General features: G+C 39.3%; 1 protein-coding gene across 2 annotated transcripts; it reads left to right on the top strand.

Moving 5' to 3' along the window:
• The first annotated feature begins 1,097 nt into the window (after window positions 1–1,097).
• Window positions 1,098–15,069, top strand: tlk2 (tousled-like kinase 2). 2 transcript variants are annotated; one of them, XM_079456584.1, is made up of 28 exons: window positions 1,098–1,273; window positions 1,538–1,626; window positions 1,798–2,051; window positions 2,197–2,246; window positions 2,331–2,391; window positions 2,477–2,616; window positions 2,790–2,896; window positions 3,041–3,106; window positions 6,459–6,541; window positions 8,358–8,429; window positions 8,848–8,914; window positions 9,094–9,137; window positions 9,335–9,439; window positions 9,708–9,809; window positions 9,930–10,022; window positions 10,173–10,283; window positions 10,480–10,616; window positions 10,936–11,088; window positions 11,174–11,240; window positions 11,324–11,421; window positions 11,582–11,663; window positions 11,765–11,856; window positions 11,988–12,077; window positions 12,615–12,784; window positions 12,896–13,031; window positions 13,160–13,271; window positions 13,361–13,468; window positions 13,645–15,069. In XM_079456584.1, exons 1-28 carry the CDS (start codon window positions 1,116–1,118, stop codon window positions 13,816–13,818), a joined length of 3,021 nt encoding a protein of 1,006 aa, XP_079312710.1. In that variant the 5' UTR covers window positions 1,098–1,115; the 3' UTR covers window positions 13,819–15,069. The 2 variants fall into 2 exon arrangements, with proteins under 2 accessions (XP_079312710.1, XP_079312709.1); XM_079456583.1 differs by lacking the exons at window positions 1,098–1,273; window positions 1,538–1,626; window positions 1,798–2,051; ... (3 more) ...; window positions 2,790–2,896; window positions 3,041–3,106 and adding an exon at window positions 5,022–5,653.
• Window positions 15,070–16,539: the final 1,470 nt, after the last annotated feature.

The following is a 16,539-nucleotide window of genomic DNA, read 5'->3' as shown; positions in this document are numbered from 1 at the left end:
GAATCCTTGGTTCATGAATGAGAAAAACTGTGAATCCAGAAGAAATCAGAAAGCCATTGAACCAAGAAGCTATGATTTACATAATAACACATTGACAGTCTATTTTCAGTGCCTTAGGATTCTGATGGCTTGTAATGATGCTGGGGCCGGTTGGAAGCCCCACATCACCTTCACATCACATCATATGACAAGTTACGACAAGGAGATGTGGGAGCTGTCATGATCCACTCAGCATCATCAACAGTCCAGATATATCAACCGCAGCTGGTTTTATTAAAGCATAAAGTGTCAAAAGCCTATTTGAAAAATATTTCCTAGGAACTAAGTGAATTACTTTGGGAATTAGAAATATTATTTCCTTTCCAAAATTCCTTGTGTATCAGCATAATGGAAAATACGCAGGATTAAAATGTATAAAGTAACATAAATCCCTACAACACATTATTGGTTGACATATTCTTGAATAAACATGTCTTGCTTCGGAAACTTTTGTTGCCATAGATACTGATATGCACTTTTTTTGGCTGGAACTGTAGTTTCCATGGCAGCAGTTGCACACGAGTTTCCATGTTGTTATTTGGAACATGATTAATAGCTATCCGGGAGATTTATATAAATGTAATGTGTTGATTTATAAAACACAATCACTGCCCGTATCAGATCGTGCAATAAATGATGCTTCGTTTGTTTTTAACTAAGATCGTTTAAAAAGAGAGCGGCTTAAACATTCTTCAAACTATTGTGTTTTACATACAAATAGCAGCAAGTAATACAGGCCTATGGACACTTTACTTTAAATAAATACATAATGGATTTAACGTTTTAATTTAAGGCGATATATATACATTAACAGATATACATTTTATGTGGGTTCGCAAGTTTAAGAATTATTTCGATTTAAAGGGACAGTTCACCCACAAATAAAATTCTGTCATCTTTTGCTCTTTAAATTTAGAAAAACTATCCCTTCAATTGGTCATTATAGCAGTCTATCGATACTGACAGCCTAAGCGCAGTGTCTGAGAGAGGTCGATAGGTGGCGATCTTTCCTCCTGAACCGTTGAAGTGGGCGGAGAGTTACACTGAACTACCATGTGCATCCGGTTCGCGTGACTATGGCGGCTCCTGCTGTAGCTGCTGAGCATTCCTCCGCGGAAAACGTGTCCGAAGCTGCTAATGGACCCGTGGAGAATGTCTCTGAGGTCCTAAAGCGACCGCAGTTCGGCACTCGTTTCCTGACAGACCCGCGACAGGTGTTTCAGCACAACGCCTGGTGAGTCTCTCTCATTCGGATGAGTCGTGCTGATGTTGTCCGAGCATGCAATGGGTTTGTCATTTATTTTGGTGAAACTTTCGAGTATGTATTGCCATTTACAGATAAAATAATGTTTTCAGTTACATCATTGAATCATAAGTGCACAGTTACTGTTTCTGTAAAAGTTGTTTACAAGTAACGTTATGCAGCAGTAGTTGTTCGAGTCAGTGATGTTAGTGGTATGATTTAAAGGTGACATCTGATTGGTTTAATCTGCTCTAGGGATAACGTGGAGTGGTCAGCAGAGCAGGAAGCTGCCGCCCAGAAGAAAGTGCAGGAAAATAGTCAGCCTCTCCCTGCAGAAAAACAAGGTTTGAATATCTATCATATCTACTTCAAGAGTACAGAATAAATGTAGGTGACCCTTTAACACAAGTTTTTAAAAGTAAAACAGTCTAACTTTAACCTGCTTCTTGGGAACTTGATATCTAATTTTATTGCTTTGCTTAATGTGCATCTGTTCGTTGGTACCTTTCCTTCAGAGGAGTTTGACAGCAGAGCCAACGAATACTGGAATGATTTCTACACCATTCATGAGAACCGATTCTTCAAGGATCGCCACTGGCTGTTTACAGAGTTCCCTGAGCTGGCCCCTCAACAAAAGCATCTGCAAAACACAGAAGAGACGAAAACCACAAATAATGAACACGTTCATTTATTAAATGGGGAACATCTATCCTCGCCTAATAGTAATGGTACATTTCCTGGAAACTCATCACCTTATCAGATCCTGGAGGTGAGTTTCGAAGCAGCTTGTGATTACATGTCTCTGGTACTCAAAGCAGTTTAAAAAAAAGTAAAATGTTTTGGGTGAAAACACCCAACTTAAAAAGCACATGTTCCCTTTTTTAATGGTTTTTTCAATGTTTCTGAATTTTCAGGTAGGCTGTGGAGTTGGCAATACAGTGTTTCCCATCTTGAAAACTAACAAGTGAGTGAATCTAGCTATGAACTAACTCTCTAATTACATTGGTATCTCTCACTCAGATAGCATCTGTCCTTTTTTGCATTGTAGTGACCCAGGACTCTTTGTTTACTGTTGTGACTTCTCTAATGCAGCTATTGATCTTGTCAAAGTAAGTGAGGGGAAACAAAATATTTCTTGGATATTTAGTACATATTTAAAGTGTTTTACGCTTGTTTTAATGTATTTCGTGGCAGTCGAATCCAGAATACGACCCAGCGCACTGCCATGCGTTTGTCCATGACATGAGTGACGAGTCTGCAGAGTATCCAATGCCAGACCAGAGTCTGGATGTCATTGTCCTCATATTTGTGCTCTCTGCTCTGCATCCTCAGAAGTAAGTGCATTTAGCAGATGCTTATATCCAGACCAACTTACAATAGTGAGGAAAACTATTATATAGTAATTTATATGAGAAATGCTATGTGTATAAGTTTACAAAGTTTTGTGAAAAATGTGTATATCTGATGTAAAAGTATTGTAAATACTTTAATTCATACTTTCTTGCAGGATGCAAAATGCTATTGATAGATTAGCACGATTGCTAAAGCCAGGAGGAGTACTTTTACTCCGAGACTATGGTCGCTACGACATGGCACAGCTTCGTTTCAAAAAAGGTACTTTTTTCTGCATATTTGTTTATTTGTTCATCATGCAAAACATAAATTGTTTGTTATTGTCTGTGTCTTGCAAAGCCTTTCTTGCTGTATTGGAATGCACAATAGATGCAATTTGCATACTTTTGTTCTTTGCTTATTTAGGGAGGTGCTTGTCTGAAAACTTTTATGTTCGAGGAGATGGAACACGCGTCTACTTTTTCATGCAAGGTAAATGCATGTTCAAGCTTATGTTGTACTTTCTTAGACCGTTATATTGCCTTTTAGACTGGTTTCATAATATTTTTTCCTATTGCAGATGAGCTGCATGATCTTTTCTCCAGTGCTGGCTTGGAAAAGGTGCAAAACATGGTTGACCGACGCTTACAAGTGAACAGAGGGAAGCAGCTGACTATGTACAGAGTTTGGGTGCAATGCAAGTATCGCAAAGCTTTGGCACCCTCTTAAAATTGAAGCCGTTGTGGTGAGATTTGACTGTGTTGACCCATAAGAATGTTGTAATGATGGACAGGTTGCAACAGATTACAGGACTGCATATTTGATTTAATGGACCACCATGCTGAATCCGTGGAAGTGAAATGCGGCTCGATCTTTTGCAGTCTAATGAGAAAGCAATATGGAGGATTTCTGTTCCCAAAATGCACCTCTGGATGCTTAACTGCCTGACCATCACATTGACTGATGTTTTTAAAGATGTTCAAAATGTTTATCTTATAAATAAATGAGGATGGTGTTAAACAAGTATTTAAGTACGTAGGCAGCTCTTTTATTACTTCTGTTTTTCTTTTTACCATTTTATGTTGATTAAAAGGTTTATAGACCTATAGCATATTTTCATTTTTTGAGTGGATTTCACATTGTTAGAGGAAGTTGGGAAAGGGCTGTAACGAGAGTGAGAAAGACTGTAAATTAAACAGTAAAGAGTACAAATTATGAATGGCCTCAAAGCTAGTTTTCCCAAAATACACAAAACTTAATGTATGATCGTAAATGAATAATTCTCATCAGTTATGACATCACTAGACTGGCTTCTCAGGGTCATGAAAGGTTGGGAATTTTACACATTCCTGTTTGTAATCTTAAAGCGATCTGTGAATAAATGGTTCAAGTTCAATATTATCCTGAAAAGAGCAGGATTAAGCACCTCGAATCTGATATTACTTAAAGCTTTATCGTCCTTATAAGACGATTTGACCCATTGTCCAAAGTTAACATTGTTTTCATTGCCTGTATGTGTCTATATATTATCAGTGTCATGTATTTAGTTTATTTTAAGTCACACCTGTTTTTCAATTTATTTATATGGCACTTTTACAATGTGCATTGTTCCAAAGCTTTACAGGAGAAAATAAGAAACACACAGAAAAGGTCAAACACAGTGCATGGTGTTTATAGAACGAGCAAGATCGTTCTAGCAAATAAAAACTAATAACTACAGTCTCCCGGTGAGCAAGTCAACAAAGCCCTGTAGCAAGGAACCCATACTCCAATGATAAATAAAAGGAGAAAAAAAACAGACTCAGCTGGGAGGGCCAGGTCCTCTCTGACACGTCACAGATGCACTCAGTGACTTTGATTAAAAGTTAATGGTGCTTAAGAGTAAATGTTTATGAAAAATAGGGAGAGCTTATTAGTTGTCATTAAGGAAATTTCATTTGTAGAAACTGTTTGGGTCTAATTTTGTCTTATTTTGTGATCTATATCAGACAACAGAGGAATGTTATAAGCAGGGAAAATAGTAATGGCATAATGTAACCGAATGCATCTTTAACTTCAAACTGATGTAATGTGACGTAAGTTTAGCATTAACATTTTGCATAAATGTGACAACAATCCTTCTTTCCGCACAAAGTGAATAGTGATTCCCAAACATCAAAATATGGTTTATACCCTGGTTCTATTCTTCAATAGTTTTGACTGCCATAGCAATACCCTTGGCACATATACAATTATTGCCGTCTGGTACAATGCAATATTCAATGGACTATCTTTATATTGCAAAGTTAATATTTTTAGACAATGTTACTTTATTAACTTTATTAAGAGAGTGTTAATGATTTTAAAGGTTTTCATTGATGAGTGTGTTGAACAGGGGATATGGGCGTGGTCGAAAGGTAGAGTCCTTGCACAATCTCACGAGAAAATATGAGATTTACCGATTATTGTTTACATTGCAAAAATGAGAACCGAATCGATTCTGAATTAACGAATCCGATTGGAATCTTTCAATCTAAATCAACCGACTTTCCAAAGCTTCTGTTCGGGCGGAACGGAATTTAAAGAACAATTTTATCATCATTCCAGGACTCGATCCCGGTTCGGTGCTGACCCGAAGCAACGAAGACAAACAAGATAAACTGATATCCGAAAACCACATCCAGATTGATTTATTTCGAAGTGAATCCATTAAGTTGGGAGGGGAAATCTGTAGACGTGTGTGAAGTGCCACATGTTCTAAATCTGGAAGAAAATAGACATCTAAGAGGCCACCGGAGAAAGGCGGGTTCGGGAGATCAAGCCCCATATCAAGGCCGCGGAGGTCTCGCAGTCCTCGGCCCACAGTAGGACGCGGAGCTGGCGTCCCCTAACGACATTACGTGCACCAAGCGCTGGCGAGGGTCGGGGATTCGACTGAGGCCAAGCGCTGAAATGTCGGGCTAAGGCGGGAAGGGCGAGACGGGAGACCATAAGAGGAGTGCGGTCGAAGAAAAGTGATTGAATTTATCAGAAAGAGGGTGAAAAACAGCTTTATCAGAGGTAAAACAAGTGTGCATGTCAGTATTGAAGAGGGTTTTCGGGGCTGCGGGGAACAACAGACAATAGATGCACGGGGGTAAATTGAGACTTCTAGGACATTTGCATTTTTAAATGTATTGTGTTTTCTCGTTCTGAATAATGTTATTTGTTGTGTTAAGTCTTTCAGTTGTCGATTATTTTAGTCCAGCCACACACTCTAATAATGTAGCTAAGATGCTAGCTCAATAACCATGCTAATTCACCATGTCTCCTAAATTAAACAATATAGTGTGAGTGCTTACTAAATAATGGGTTTAATGTGATATTTCGTTTAAATGATAATAGATTTGTGAGAACTAAACTTAAACATAACTCGTTAAGCTCACAAATGTTTTAATACTTCTTGTTGAATGGGGAAATCCTGGGTTTCAGAGTGTGTTTTTATCAGTTCAGACATATCACCAGTAATATTTTATATTTGATATCGACTTTTACATGAATTGCCTTTATTTTGTTGTCGAACAATTATCAAAGCTGAACTGATTGACTAAACTGTAGTGATTTTTGTAGTGTACACCTTGTGGTTGGGCAAACAATGTCTAAAGATTTTGCATGTTATTTCGCCATTGAGTATCTGTTGGATATAGCTTTGGGTGGGAGTGAGCTAATGGGTAAACTGGTATTCAGGGTATGAGGGGGGTGACTCAGTCTCAGAATGGACTCGAAAACATGGTACATATGACTCAACTTGTCACACACATTACTGTCTTGTCAATCTGGCAACATCACTATGGCTACATAATGTAACTCTTCTTCTCTTTTGCAGCCATGATGGAGGAATTGCACAGCTTGGATCCTCGTAGGCAGGAGCTGCTTGAGGCGCGTTTCACAGGAGTCGGAGTTGCCAAGGTCTGTCCGGTCTCATGCTGAAATATTTCTGCCTCATTGCCCCGATTTCTATTTGTTCATGAAAATAACCAATTCCTGCACATCCGACCTCATCCGTCCATCCATCCATCCATCCTCGCTTCTGGAGCATCGTTCTCTTTTTTCCCTTCTTTAATCCGGCACTTATTTTATGTTATTTTAGGCAATGTGTCTGTCTGTGTTCATGAATTAAGTGTACATTTTTCCTCTCCCTTATTTTGGTGTCTGAATAAAGCCTTTGTTTTCTGCCATTTCCACAAAATCTGATACTTGCCATTTAAGTGTAAATTTAATAAGTCGAAGATGGAGTGTTTTGAGCCAAAAAGAGATCTGCTTGTCAAGTTAAGACGGCTCCCCTTGAGAACAGCTCTTATTTTGATAGAGGATGTCACACCGGGCAATTATTTTTGCTGAATTTTTACTCTCATTTTTTGGAGGTCTATCAGATTTAAAGAGATTAAAATTGGATGAAGGGTGACAGACTAAACGTATTTGCTGAATTGGGATGCAATTTGTGGGGTAACTTGACCCTGTGAATGCAAGATTTATGTTTCATCAAGAGCTGCTTTAGAAAATGAAACGTTACAGAGACAAAAAGATTGATTTTGAATAAACACAGACTGCACTGCCTCAAATTTCATACTGTTGTAGTTGTTTACCATGGTTTTGAATTTTTTTATTATGTGGCTTCACGTTTGGATCAGTAGAGGACATTGGCTTGTAGAAGAAGCACAAGAAGCCTGTTGGCCATTTCTAGGACCGCTGGAGTCTATGGACTGGGCAGTAATATCAAGCAGCTGGATGTAATCGGAGCAATGCTCTATTCACTATTTGAGGCAGCGCAACATTTTTAAATAAGAACTTGTGTGCGACCTACAAGTTCGAATATTTCTTCTAGTTGTTATTTCATGTGGAAAGATGGGTAGAATGCGACCTGCCAACAGTGCAGGCTGTGTGTGATAGTCAACTGTGCGGGTCACTTGCGTCCGTGATGTTTCCTGCTGCTGCACACAATGCAGGCAGTTTGGTTCAAATGGATTCAGATTAATGTCTCTCTATTAAGCAATCAATAACAAAGCTTCTCTGTAGACTCTTGCCTCTTTTTACATAAGCAGAACCAAATCTGCGGTCATCAAGTAACTTATGTCTCTATCAGCAATACTGATACTTTGGGGAAAATTATAAAAATATTGCATTGCAGGCTATTTTAAGGTGTGAACTTACATTTTTGCTTGCGTTCCTAAAAATTTCAGTCAGGGGCTACAGTACTCCTAGTAAAAAGAAATTGTCTGCAGCCCTGCGGAGGGTCTCCAGTAGGTCATTAATTCATCAGATGAATTATCAATGGCCATAGTGGTCGCATTCCCTTTGATCTATGACATGTTTCTATTAAAGAAACGTCTAGGTTCACCGTGCAGAGCATGGGTATTTATCGCTGTGTTATTGGATTGTGAAGGGTTATGCTTTGCAAAAACAATTTCTTTTTAAAACTTTAAATTTGCGACTAATCGTTATTCAGCCCTACTTCGCTTTCAGTTGTGTGAATGCTTTATTTTCCCAAAAAGAGGAAAAATGTATTGTTCAAAAACTCATACGTGTGGACACCTACACTTTATTGTTTTTTTTTATTTTTAATGTCACCATTGTATGCCATTTATTCTTTTCCTGACCCTTGATTTAATTTTCGTTCACACTAACAGGTGAGGATGAAAGAATTATGGCGAAGTCTGTCATTTACAGCCTTTAAAACACCTGCATTTCCTTCAAAAAGTCTAGTTATTTGTCTTCCTCTCCGCAGGGTTCTGGACACAACGAGTCATCTAATCAGAGCCTTTGCAGCGTGGGCTCTCTCAGTGACAAAGAGCTGGAGGTTAGTACTAATTTGGTGCTTGTGATGTAAAGCAGTTCTGATCTTGCTGGGCTTAATTCCAAACTCGAAGCATCCATGTGTCTAGAGAAAATTGTTATTGTCAGCTGTCATGTTTTATGTTGACAATCGGGGAGGTCCGTCTTGAAGTTTGAGGAACAGCAGTGTTAAGTAGGAAAGTTGTTTCCTTAACCCCTGATTTAGTGGCACCATTTATTAATGCAGGACATATGGATTGTGTTAATCGTTGAAATGCACATCTGTATTGATTTATTCATTTATTCTACAGTTGGATAAAGGTGAGGCTGTTGATGCATGAGGCTGTTGCCTTGAACAATTCAAAGGAAACATTTGGAACTTGAGTAATGAATAGGGTTGTGGAATGAGATGATGTCATGGATTCTTTTTTCTTTCTCCCCAGACGCCCGAGAAGAAATCCAATGACCAGAGAGCACGTAAAAGGAAAGGAGACCCATATGACAACCAGGGTGAGTTGATTTGAGTATCGCAGTTGGGATGGTGAAAGTAGATATGAAAACAGCATAATGTTCTAATGTCTATCACATTCCATCCACATTGTAAGACCAGAATGACCATCTTCTGCAGCTATTTTATGAATGTTTCATAGTGGCATTTCTCCTAATATCGGAAGCTCTTTTTTTCTTAGGCAAAGGAGGAGGAAGAGGACACAAAATCAGTGATTATTTTGAGGTAGGCTAGTGTACGTTTGTTTCTTACCAGTGTTTGTGTGATCAGCTGATTATATTTCAATTTAAACCGATTTAACAGCTATTCTAGAGCTTTCAGACTGACTTGTTATTTAGTTATAAGCGAATAAATCAAGCTTTAATTGTCATGCTAATTATCTGTTGTGTATGATGTCTGTTAATGGCATGGTTTGCATGCAGTTTGCAGGGGGCAGTGGTACTGGTACTGGCACTAGCCCAGCACGTGGCATTCCTCCAGTGGTACGCTCATCGCCTCAACACTCTCTCTCCAACCCTCCTGCTGCTGTGAGTCTTCTACCACTTGACCCTTTCTTTTCCTTCACTGATCTGTAGGGGTGTGACAAGATCTCCCGAGAACACAATATCCTCAAGCAACTGGCACGATGGAGTGCTCGAAATTGCGACCATTTAAGTTGCATATTCTCCCTTAATTTAAACTGTGTGACCTCAAAATATATTTGGTAGCATTTTTGTACAGCTGATTGACCCTATAGAATTGCATGTGACCTTCTCAAACTGTGTGTGTTGATGAAAATGTGTTTTTGATTGACAGGTGCAGCAAGGAAGCCCCTCCTCCATCAGCGCAGGAAACACAGACCACTCCTCCTGTCTCCACAAGTCAGCCTCTACACACATGCAGCACCGAACCACACAGGTAACACAACATTACTACAGGCCTACACAGCATATTTACACCTGCAGACACACTTCATTTTCTCTAACCCTGGGGTCGGGAAGCTTTTTTAACAAAAGATAATTTTATTTGCTGGTTTAGTCGGAGTTGACAATGGAGAAGATAGCAGCGCTGGAGAGCAGTAAGAGTTCAGATCTGGAAAAGAAAGAGGGACGTATTGATGATCTGCTCAGGGTATGTACTTTGATAAACACAGTAAGTTATCTAAAATACAAGTGGCTGTTGTTCACAACAAGGGAACTGAAATGAAAGTTATCTGTGAAAGGCTTTATTTTGAGCTATTGGGGAATGCAGCACTCATGTTGGAGGGGTGGTGTTTTGCAGATGAATTGCGACCTGCGCAGACAGATAGATGAGCAACAGAAAATGCTGGAACGATGTAAAGAACGACTCAACAAATGTGTGACCATGAGCAAGAAACTGCTTATTGAAAAGGTGTGTGTCTGATGAGATCACAAAATTAATGCGTGGCTTAAAGTTATTTTAAGGATAAATACCATGGTTGTTTTTAGAAAAAAGTCTTGATTTTCATGGTCTCTTTGAAAGTTGGCTGTGCTTTTGCATGTGGATATACAGAGGTTGATATGTCTGGTGCATTTCACATCATTCCTAAATTGAGGGTGTTTCTCAGTCTAAGCAGGAGAAAATTGCATGCAGGGAAAAGAGCATGCAGGACCGCCTGCGTCTGGGCCATTTTACCACTGTGCGACATGGAGCGTCCTTCACTGAGCAGTGGACAGACGGCTATGCCTTTCAGAATCTAGTCAAGTATGTACACACAAACTTCAGTGTTGCATACACACACTTGCAGAACATGGTCAGGTTCACGCCCCTCTTGTATGTTCATAAATCTAATCATGAAGCTATTGAGGAATGTGTTGAGTGAATGTTCCACTTTCAGGATTTCTGTGTGTGACGATACCTTTTCTAGACTTTTGAATCCCAGACATAGCTGACATGTCTTGATAAAGCCCAATGATTTTAAAGAAGCCTTTTAGCGCATTTATATAGTCACTCTGACAGCTCTCCATATTTTATTATTTTATAAACATTGAAATGAATCATATTTTGCTCTGTTTATATATAGACAACAAGAGAGAGTGAATGCTCAGCGAGAGGACATCGAGAGGCAGAGGAAACTACTACTGAAGAAGAAACCACCCAATGCCAATCAGATTCCTCCCCCGAACCTGGAACCAAACAAACGAAAGAGCAAGAGCAACGGCGCAGAGAACGAGATGTAAGCTTGCTTTCTGCTGGGCTTTCAGGGATTTTGAACAGTAATTGTCGTTCTGGTTATATTTTGTTTATCAATGTGCTCGCAGGTTATCATTAGCAGAATACCATGAGCAGGAAGAAATTTTCAAACTGAGACTCGGCCACCTGAAGAAGGTATGCATGTATTCGTAGTACACGTGTGATAATATTAACAATGTCATGGTAGCTGATCTTTATGTCTGTGGTGTGTGTGACAGGAGGAAGCTGAGATTCAGGTGGAGTTGGAACGGTTAGAGCGTGTGCGTAATCTTCACATCCGAGAGCTCAAGAGAATCCACAATGAAGATAATTCACAGTATGTAATCTCAAAGTACCTTCATTTACTGGTGTCACTTGGTTTTTACGAAGCATTCTGCTGCATTTAGATCCTCAAAGGTTGTATTTTTAGGGGGAAGTTAATTTGGTGTTTGAACCTGGAGTTTTATCTGTTACCTCAATGTGACTGTCTCTGACAGGTTTAAAGATCATCCCACATTAAATGACCGTTACTTGCTCCTGCATTTGCTGGGAAGAGGAGGGTTCAGTGAGGTCTACAAGGTGAGACAAGATCTGTGATGCTAAATAATGGGCATTGCTGTGATTTTATGCTAAGGCTTTTTCCAATGCATGTTTGTTTTTTAAAACCTCTCTTTCTGTAGGCGTTTGATTTGACTGAGCAGAGGTATGTGGCTGTGAAGATTCACCAGCTCAATAAAAACTGGAGGGATGAGAAGAAAGAGAACTACCACAAGTAAGTCCAATGCAATGCCTCTACAACTCTTATTCAATATTGGTCACTGCATTATTGTAGACTAAAGTGCTTCTAGTAAATATCTTAAACCATGAACCTGTTTTTAAATTGAAATCGACTTAATGTTTCAGACATGCATGTCGAGAATATAGGATTCATAAGGAGCTAGACCACCCCAGAATAGTCAAACTCTATGACTATTTCTCCCTGGATACGGACTCGTGAGTATTTTTGCTCTTGTTGAAATGTAAATATGGTCATCTTGTAAAGCAATTTTTCCCCTGACCAGTGCATTATTTGTCATTCATTGTTCAAATATGTACTTTGATCTGTTCTGTTTTCTTTTCACTGTAACTCTTTAAAGTGAACAGATAGCTAAACCTGCTAATTGGGTCGGCATACTACATTCGAAATCGAAAAACGACCATCTGTGAACTGATTTTGAACAAAATCTGGTCCAAACGACAATTTGTTTTACTAGTTCGCCAACCAAACAGAACTCTCCAGGAAAGTTTGTGTTGGCCGGTAAACACCCATGAGCCACCATTGGTCGACGGGCATTACGTATTTGGTGGATGTGTTATATATTTGCATATGTCATATAAACCCCGACTCCAGAAACAAAGGGGTGTTGGATTGTTCTTAAACACTATACCGTCTCTCAATGCTTTCGAGCTTTATTTTACCCACAATTTGCCTGGACTATGCTGAGCCCTTTAATGAGACATAACATCAGGCAAATGTTTTCTTGTGTCTAGATTCTGCACTGTTTTGGAGTATTGTGAGGGGAACGATCTGGATTTCTACCTGAAGCAACACAAGCTTATGTCAGAGAAAGAGGCTCGATCCATCATCATGCAAGTCGTCAACGCCCTCAAGTACCTAAATGAAATCCGACCACCAGTCATCCATTATGACCTCAAACCAGGTATAACACCCACAAACCCAGAGGTTTTTATATGTTGATTCACATGGGAGTTGAGGCCATGACCACAATCTGCATGAACAGTGAATGTACTGACCCCCTGTGTTTGGCTAGGTAACATCCTGCTGGTCAATGGCACGGCATGTGGAGAGATCAAAATTACAGACTTTGGATTGTCTAAGATTATGGACGACGATAACTATGGGGTGGATGGCATGGAGCTGACATCACAGGGGGCGGGAACATACTGGTAAGTGAATGTGCACTTACAGTCATTAACAGAATTGATTGATTAGGGGAATAGATAAATATAAACACAAAAATATGCTCACTGTCACTGAGCTCTCATTAAACTGAACATTTCTTTCTGTGGTCCAGGTATCTTCCCCCAGAATGCTTTGTGGTTGGAAAAGAGCCACCCAAGATCTCTAACAAAGTGGACGTTTGGTCTGTTGGAGTTATCTTCTACCAGTGCCTCTATGGGAAGAAGGTAAATGACACTGTGACATCTGTCTGTCCTTTGATATGTTTAAGGTTTTGTTTGTCTGCTCATTACTCAATTTTTGTCTTTCCACACAGCCGTTCGGTCATAACCAGTCCCAGCAAGACATCCTGCAGGAGAACACTATTCTCAAAGCCACAGAGGTGCAGTTTCCTCCCAAACCCGGAGTCTCACCTGAGGCCAAGGTATTTCTCCACTGTGCTTCTTATTCCCTTATTGATGTGGTTTTTATTTTGCAAAACTCATTAATTAAATCTGCAATGCAATATCAACCTGTATCTTCATGCTTTTTTATATTACTTTCATAGGCTAAACTCTTATCAATGTAATGCATTTCTGCATTTTTTCTTCTCTACCTTAGGCTTTCATTCGCAGATGTCTGGTTTACCGTAAGGAGGATCGTATTGACGTTCACCAGCTGGCCAGTGATCCCTATCTCCTCCCGCACATACGTAAATCAGTGGCTGGCACGGGTAACTCCAGCATGGCCATCGCCTCCACTTCTAGCTCCTCTAACAGCAGCGCCTCAAATTGAGCATCCCGCCCATCCTCGCTTGTTTAGATCGGAAGAGAGGGAGTGGTGATTTTGCTCCGCCCCTCTCTAAAGTCCACTGGAAAGGGAGCCTGACCCTTACCTGCCAAGCAAGGGAGCAGGAGTAAGGGAACTGAGAGGAATGAAGATGAGACGCATCCCCCTCCACCCTTCTTCTGCGCCTAGGAGTCTGGAGGGTTGTTTCTTCTTTATTTTTTGAAGGAGGGGAGTGAAAAGCACTCCTTAGAGGGAGCCAGAGGAAGGGTGTGTTGCCTCTGAGTGTAATGGCCAAAACGACAGGTGGAGAGACTGGTATATTGCCCGGCACCCAACAACACAAATGCTCGCACACACACACAAATACATTATAATGAGGTCAGCTGGATTTTTTAATTGATGTTTTATTTTTATGGGATACGCCTGTTCATTCATAATCTTCATACGATACTCCTGAAGAACCTGGAGATGCTGTTGTGACAGCAAAGCTTGTTGCAACACATCTCTCTTTCGCCTCCTTTTGCCTTGAGATCTTTAAACTTAAGAAAAGCAATACTGGCAATGAGTTCATGTTTCATTTTAATCAAAACTGTTGTCTGATGAAATAATGCTGATGAGCCTGATTCAGCATCGCTGGACCTTCGAGTAAGCTTATCTTATGTTCTGGGAATCAGATATTTGTACTGTGTGAGTAATGAAAGGTCTAGCTTTATCTGGAGAATTTTTGACTTCGTGTCTTGCCCCCTTACACCCTCTCCCCTACACCCTTCCTGTTCTATGACCAAAACTGAGCTCTACCAGTAGGTGATGCTGTTTGACTTAGTGTCTTGCCCCCTTCCTCCCTCCTATTCTATGACCAAAGCTGAGCTCTACCAGTAGATGGTGCTGTTTGACTTGAGATGTCAAACATGCGTTTCTCTTTTATTTTTGCTTTATGCTGTTTTGATATTGCATTTTTAGGGAGCGTATTCTTAGGGTATTTTAGCGATGCTAACCAATGGCCCCAAGTATGTTCTGTTTGTCTTTGTGTAATTGGACGGAATCTAATATTTCAAAATTTTTCTTGAATTAATTTGTTCCTTGCTTGGAAACACAGACACACATGCATTCAAAAATACATGGATTCATACATGTTTAGATCTGGTGAAAGGGCAGGTTGCCTGATCCCGTTTACTGTGGGAAAGCTCTAGAGGGGGTGGAGCTAGTTGAGGGGTACAGGGCAGAACTGGGAGTGCTCATTAAATTCTATTGGTTATTAATACTGCGTTGTCTGGTTCATTTGTCCTCCATTTAACTTGATGCAATTGCAAAAACTTGAAATGTTTAATTTAAAAGGCTTTTAATGGGAAAGTCCACCCACAATAGAAATCTGACATTTATTCACTCTCATGTTTTTCAAAACTTGTGTATGACTTTTCATCTGGGAAACACAAAATATATTTTGATAAATGTTTCAGTGATCTTGTGTTTTTAAAATGGCAGTCAGCTTTACAACTCTGTTCTACTAATTATTTAGTTTTTTGCAGAGGTCAGTCAGTCAGTCATACATGTTTGGAATGACGAGAGTGTGAGTAAATAAGAGTGTTTTTTGAGTTAACTGTTCCTTGAAATGGCTGTTCTTGCATCTCTTGATATAAGGTTTTTGGCTTTTCAGGTTTATTTTTGTTTTGACCTAAAATGGTAATCAAACTAGGCTGTAAATTTGTTGGTGGGCTACCCCTCCACAAAAAAACGAAGAATGCACAATTTTCTCTGAAATAACTTGAAACTGACAAAAGTAATTGCCATCCACCATTGTTTATTCCATATTTAATAGAAATCAGACTTTGTTTTAGATTTTCTATTCAACATAATATTGTAAATAATAAAACAAATGAAAATGTCATGGACAAAAATAATGGGACCCCTAACCTAATATTTTGTTGCACAACCTTTAGAGGCAATCACTGCAAGCAAATGTTTGCTGTAGCTCTCAATGAGACATCTGCACCTGTTAACAGGTAGTTTGGCCCACTCTTCCTGGGCAAACTGCTTCAGCTGTCTCTGGTTTGATGGGTGCCTTCTCCAGAATTCAAGTTTCAGCTCTTTCCATAGATGTTTGATAGGATTCAGATCAGGACTCGTAGAAGGCCACTTCAGAATAGTCCAATGTTTTGTTCTTATCCATTCTTGGGTGATTTTATTTTTTGTGTTTTGGGTCATTATCCTGTTGGAGGACCAGTGACTGAGACAAGATTGGATACATGTGTGATACTAATAAAAGAAACAAATTAGTTTATAGTGATATTTCAATCCAATTATGTATTATCTTTTCTAAGGTGTACCAACAAATGTGTCCAGGCCATTTTAGAATAACTTTGTAGAATAAGCAATAATTGATCTCTTTCCACAGCTTCTTTGCTTTATTTTATGACATACCAAAGGCATGTAAGTATACATGATACAATAGCTTATAATTCCATCACTCTTCAGGAGGAATGAAGCATTATTTTGATGAGCTCTAAGGGTCCCAACAAATTTGAGCACGTCTGTTTCTTGCCAGAAAATTATTTTTAGAATGTAACCTTTTAGAATATGAAAAAAGTAACAGATACATATTGTACTCAAGTATCAAAAGTACTTTTTATATTAAATCTACTTAAATATTAAAGGTAAGGTTGAAGCAAAAAATTGTTAATAAAAACGTTTTTTTAGTATAAAGATAAATATGGTGCTTACATAGAAATG

The sequence above is a fragment of the Barbatula barbatula genome (assembly GCF_947034865.1).
Source record: "Barbatula barbatula genome assembly, chromosome: 5".
Lineage (NCBI taxonomy): Eukaryota > Metazoa > Chordata > Actinopteri > Cypriniformes > Nemacheilidae > Barbatula > Barbatula barbatula.
This window is presented reverse-complemented; position numbering and strand designations above follow the sequence as displayed.